Source organism: Portunus trituberculatus, chromosome 45 (genome assembly GCF_017591435.1).
Source record: "Portunus trituberculatus isolate SZX2019 chromosome 45, ASM1759143v1, whole genome shotgun sequence".
NCBI lineage: Eukaryota > Metazoa > Arthropoda > Malacostraca > Decapoda > Portunidae > Portunus > Portunus trituberculatus.
In genome coordinates, this window is record NC_059299.1 from 2,399,089 (window position 1) to 2,404,869 (window position 5,781).

General features: G+C 38.1%; 1 protein-coding gene across 2 annotated transcripts in view; it reads left to right on the forward strand.

The window, feature by feature from the left end:
• Window positions 1-4,291, forward strand: part of LOC123519519 — an 8,747-nt gene extending 4,456 nt beyond the window's left edge. Inside the window, exons 3-5 of one of the 2 annotated variants that reach the window (XM_045280878.1) lie at window positions 627-733; window positions 1,806-1,965; window positions 3,532-4,291. In XM_045280878.1, coding sequence (XP_045136813.1) covers window positions 627-733; window positions 1,806-1,965; window positions 3,532-3,614 — 350 coding nt within the window. In that variant the 3' untranslated portion in view covers window positions 3,615-4,291. The remainder of the gene's footprint in view (window positions 1-626; window positions 734-1,805; window positions 1,966-3,531) is intronic. The other variant, XM_045280879.1, reaches the window with a different exon arrangement.
• Window positions 4,292-5,781: the final 1,490 nt, after the last annotated feature.

Genomic DNA, 5,781 nt, shown 5'->3' on the forward strand with positions numbered 1-5,781 from the left:
AACTTTTTCATTATGCTCCAGCTTTGGGTATAAGAGGCCACTATATGAAACTTGCCCACATCTGTTGTTCCTTAGAATGTTGTTGTCGCTATTCATGTGTTTGCGTCGTTGGTCCTTGGAATTCTTTACCCTCTAGTGTTGTTGAGTTGAGAGATCTTGGTGATTTCAAAGTCACTTTCAAAGATTCTCTTGGCAACCAGCTTTATGACTTTTATCCCTAACCATTATGTATCTTGTTTCACCAGTGCACACTCCAGCCTACTGTGTATCTTGTTTGTGAGTTTGGTTAGGCTGGTGCATTGGTTAGTTAGATGTTTTAGTGCTTATTAAACTTGATGTTCTCACTAGCATGGCTTATAGGGAAAGGTCATCCTGGTAAGTTAGTTATTTCTTTTGTTATGATTGATTTGTTACTCTCCCTGTCTCTTCACAATGATCAAATTATTTAGCTGTCGCTAGGATGACTTAGTCCTAAAGCCGCTCAGTAAAGTACATCTTGTACTTGCTAAGGGAATGCATTACAAACTTTTGTTTGTTTTGTGCCCACATTGACTGTATACTGCAGTAAGTAAGCCATTTAGAATCCTACTTGTTGAGCAGTATCTTAAATGTGCATTGTCCCCCAGACCCTGACATCCTGCTATCCACAGATCAGGCCCTTCTTGCAGCTCGGCAGAGAATGCAGGAGCAGTACAATAAGGCTGCCAAAGAGAGCTTAGAGAAGAAGAAAGCAGTATGTTTTTTTTTTTTTTTTTTATATATACAGTGGAGATTTAATACAAGAACTTAATTCGTTCCAAATGGCTGTTCAAGTATTAAAAAGTTCAACTATTGATACCTATAAATCAGGTAATTCATTCTAATCTTAGCAAAACCTCATATTTGTAAAAATTTCAATTCACTTCTTTTATTTTGATTTGTACATACCGTAAGTGCATGAAGGCTGGTGATGGGTAACTTAGAAGAGGTGGGGAGAAAGAGGGAGGTTGCCGGAGAATGAGTCACCATCCATGAAAACGTCTTTGTAACTTTTCTCTTGGTGTGATTCCTGTGAATCCACTAGTGAAGGGCTGTGGCTCACTAACACTTGTTCTCTCACTAAATTTCTTATTTTCATCACTAATAATCTTTTTTGGTGCCATTGTAAGTCTAAATGAAAAACTACCGACAGAACGCAGAAGAATGTTCTTTTTCTCAAGACTGCGGCAGAACTAGAGATGCGCACCAGCGTCTGGTATACCGGTATTGCCAGTAATATGGTATCAGAACAGTACAGTGGCGGTTGCGAGAAGGGAGATGACAGAGCTCTGTATACGATTAAATGTGCGGCCGTTTGATTACCAGATATTTTCACCACTAGTAAGCCTTTGATTTTAATGTAAGTCTATAAATGAAAAACTACAGATAGAATGCAGGAGAATGTTATTCTGATGACCATGGCAGCACAAGTCTCAATTGGTGGAGGGAGAAGGAGGATGCCAGAGAGCCTTTGTTTATAATCATGTGTGTTGATGTCCATCTGAGTATCAGGTATTTTTTGGAGTATTAAATACAACTTTTGCGTTCAAGTATTGAGTCTCCACTGTATCTTCTTATTTTCTCAACTTTTGTTTGATAATTAAATGACACCAAGGGTTTGAAGTGAATTTGTTTACATTTATGCTTGGATCATAACTCATGTTAATTAAGTTACTTAACTTGCATGATTATACATTCAGATAGTGTAGGCATGATGGTGTATTTGTCACTTCCCTAATCTTATGTTTGTATGTCTAGCTGATCAAGCTTTCTTATTTATTTTGCAGAGGGAGGAAAAGATGAGGGAAGATAAAATTGCAGAGTTGGAATGCATGCAGTCTGGTAAAGGGAACAGACTGAAGGACAATAGCAGTGCCTCAGTCAGTGATACCAAAAAGACCAACAGCAGCTGTGCCAAGACAGCAGCAAAACGAAGGATGAAGCCAGGTTAGTAATTGATTGTTTATTTAAATTATCATTTTCATTTGTTTCATTATAATGAAGAGGCCCTGAGGGAAAACCCCAAAGATGTAATTGGGACATTGCAAGTTTGCGATCAGTCCATGTGACACACTGATCTGTGCAAGCATCAAGCATACATCTGAAAAGTACAGGCAACCCCCGCTTAACAAAGGTTCACACAACGAAATTTCGCTACAACGAAGGTTTCAAATTAACGAACACCAAACTCGTTTTAACGATGTTTTATCCAGGTATTTTTTTCCAAGTTTGAAAGCCCCGCCGTATCATGGAAGCTGACAGGCTTTTGAATACACCAGTAACTCTCGTGGACAACACGCGCACCACTCACTCCCCCTAGTTCAAAACAATAACAGCGTCAGCAGCAGCTCATCTTCCCTCACTCAACTTACCACCAAAACGCCCTGCAATGTCGCGTAGCATTGATAAGAAGACCAGGAAGTCTCTTACTCTTGAAGTGAAGCTGGATATTATTCACAGACACAAGAGAGGCGAGAAAACTAATAGCATTGCTCGCCACCATGGCTTGACTCCATCTAGTGTCTCTACTATTTTCAAGTCAGCAGACTCTATTAAGAAGGCTGGTGAGACCGTATTTTCCTTGCAAGCTAAAAGAACCACCTGAACTCGTGACTCTACAATGGATAAAATGGAAAGCCTTGTGGAAATGTGGTACATGAGTTTTGTATGCGATACAATGATGCGCCCTTTGTTTACATTCCACAGGTTGGCGGTTAGTGTCTTTCCCGGTTCACTCTCCCTCCCTTCATAAATTTAAGATCGTCAACATTATAAAGTTACGTACATACATACATTAGTGTACATTATAATGACTTAAATTAAACTGCCTAAATGTTTAACTTCATAATTTTTACTTTCATTAAATCTTTCATTGTACTATGATGCACTCTCACTTTGTTTACTCTCAATGGAAGTCAACTCAGGGGTTAAACTTGTTATAATCGATTCGCTTAATGAAGTTTCGCTTAACGAAGGGTTTTTAAGAATGTAACCCCTTCATTAAGCGGGGGTTGCCTGTATGCTGGTGACAATGGATGTAATCATGGGCATCTACAGCTGTGAAAAAAAAATGCTATCATAAGATTGTCATGTTTCAACATTGAACCAAGTATTCATTATACTTGATTTGACAGTGGTACAACTCCTTGGTAGCTAAAGTCCCGTGGTCCTGGAACAGGTGAAGGAGTGTGGTTGTGCTCAGGTTTGCAAACAAATGAAAGTCTGCTTTACTTATAAGATGTGATAGAAAATTAAATTGGAATAAGATGTTTCTCATTTACTATGCAAGGTTTTCACATTGTTGAATATTACTATATCATTATCTTGAGGTGAGTGTAATTGATATAGTTTTGATAATGTTCTGGAAATGTTGACATTGTAGTTATGGTGGTAGATGGGTTAGATGGTTTCATTGTTGTGTAAAGGGATAGTGGATTTAATTTTCATTACACTTTTGTGGTAGAGTTTAAGCTTTCAGGGTACAGGCAGTAAAGCACTGACTGTCCCCAACAGAGTACAATCCTCTAGTTGGAGACACTGGGGCGAGTAGCCGCCGGTGGAAGCCTACCAGTCGGGGTGCATCTGGTGGCGGATGAGGTTAAAGCTTGTACACATCTTTCCTTGGCCTGTTGAGTGGACCCAGCTCTTGTGTGGCAATGATTTTTTTTAGCTTTTTTTTTCTTATTATTTGTAGTTCTTAGGTTACATTCCTTTTGCTTACTGATGCAGGATATTAGTGTATTATGCACACATTTTGATATCTAATGGATGTTTTTAGTTGCACCTGGTATGTGTTTGTATTTACAAAGTATCAAGGCTGGAATCCACATTCATGGTCAGATGAGAAAGTGTGTACATCTTTGTTGGGTTGGAGTACTGAATTGAACTGGTTGATCTGTATACCTTTAAATGTATTATTGCTCATCAATATGTACTCCATAATCTTGGAATCATGCTCTGTTTGGTCAGGATTTATGAAGCTTTGAACCTAAGTAGCAACAAGCTAGGGTTCATTGTGGAAGGTTATTCTGACCACCAGGAGTTGTACATTACCTTCCACTTCTCTTGTTGGTGCTGTTCTTATTGTGCATGCAAATCTTAACATGTATGCCACTTTCCACTTAGCTTCTGTCATTCTCTTGTATTAACTCTAAAGTGGTTCATAGCATCTCTGTGTGGAGGATAATGTGAACTCTTAGGAGAGCCTCTGAGAAGTAGAGATAATACATGTATTGTACTCACCTACACCCAATAAAATATTTGTCAAAGCAAATATGAACATTTTTACTTTGTAATTGTATCATACAACTTTAAGTTAGCATTAAAGATTAAATATTTACATTGTTCTGGATCATAAGATATGTGATAAGAGAAAGGTGTGCATTGAATGAATTAGTCAGAGAGAGAGAGAGAGAGAGAGAGAGAGAGAGAGAGAGAGAGAGAGAGAGAGACTAGCTATGAATTATTATGATTAAGAGATGTGAGTGAGTAGAATCATTAGAGGATATGTTGTGCATGTATACAAGTAGACCAAATTGATTATGTAGTTCTAGACAGCATGCCTGTGGTTAAATTGAGGGAGAGGATGAGAACTGGTGTTTATTTTGTGACCGGGAGTTTATGCTGTTGTGGTGCTAAGATTCCTGAGGTACTGGAGAAAGGGAAATTAAAGCTAAGTTGCCATCTTTCTATCAGATGATGGTCTCTAGCACTGATAGTCAAGTTTAAATTCTTTACCAGATATGCGAGTTACAAACTAGAGTGGAAAAATCACATTTATTTAAGTAATACAAGTATCAACTGAAGAAAATTAGGAGAGTTTGTACCAAAATTGCTCCCACAAAGATGATATAAGGCCACTTCTTAACAATCCATTCACCTCTTGTTAATGCAATACACTCATCAGTTCATCTGCTGTAGCACATCTAGACGGATGAGATGCTGACAAGTGTTCATGGGCAAGCAGTGCGTGGTGTTTTTCTGCAGCACCACTATATCCCCTTCCGTCACCCCCATAAGTGCTTGAGGCAGTACAACTGTGGAGTAGAGAAATATAAGTTGACAATATAGTTAGCAAGAGATGAGATGTGAAGCTTCCAGTTTAGATTATAAGTAAAAGACAGATCTACCATGAATGATAAACTAAGCAATCGTTCATCTCCCCCTGAAGGTAAACTATCCTAATATCTTGTAACCTAACCTAACCTAACCTAACTCCCTATAAGGTAATTGTACTATGAATATCTGCCCTGTTATTTTTCTTGTATCAGGAGTCTCCAACACAAGACACCAAAAAATTATTATTATTATTATTATTATTATTATTATTATTATTATTATTATTATTATTATTATTGTTGTTGTTGTTGTTCAGATATTCAGACAAGTTGGAGGAGGAGGTGAAGAGAAACACCTCCCTACACCTGTGTTTCTCTTCACTTCCCCCCTCCATTATTATTATTATTATTATTATTATTATTATTATTATTATTATTATTATTATTATTATTATTATTATTATTACTATTAATGTACAGATCTGTCTCGCTGAACTTTGTTCCTGGGTGTTGGTGAGTGCAGTAAGGGTTTGTGTTTCCCCGACAGGACGTGCTGCATTGGTGGAGTGACGTTGAGTTTCCTGACAGGAAGCTGCCCTCTTTGTATCCCTTTTGCCCAGCTCCTTATTGAACACATGAAGGTGCTCCAGAGTTTCAAGAAGGGAGTGGCACACACACTTTGCTGCACTCCAAGTAAGGCAAACAA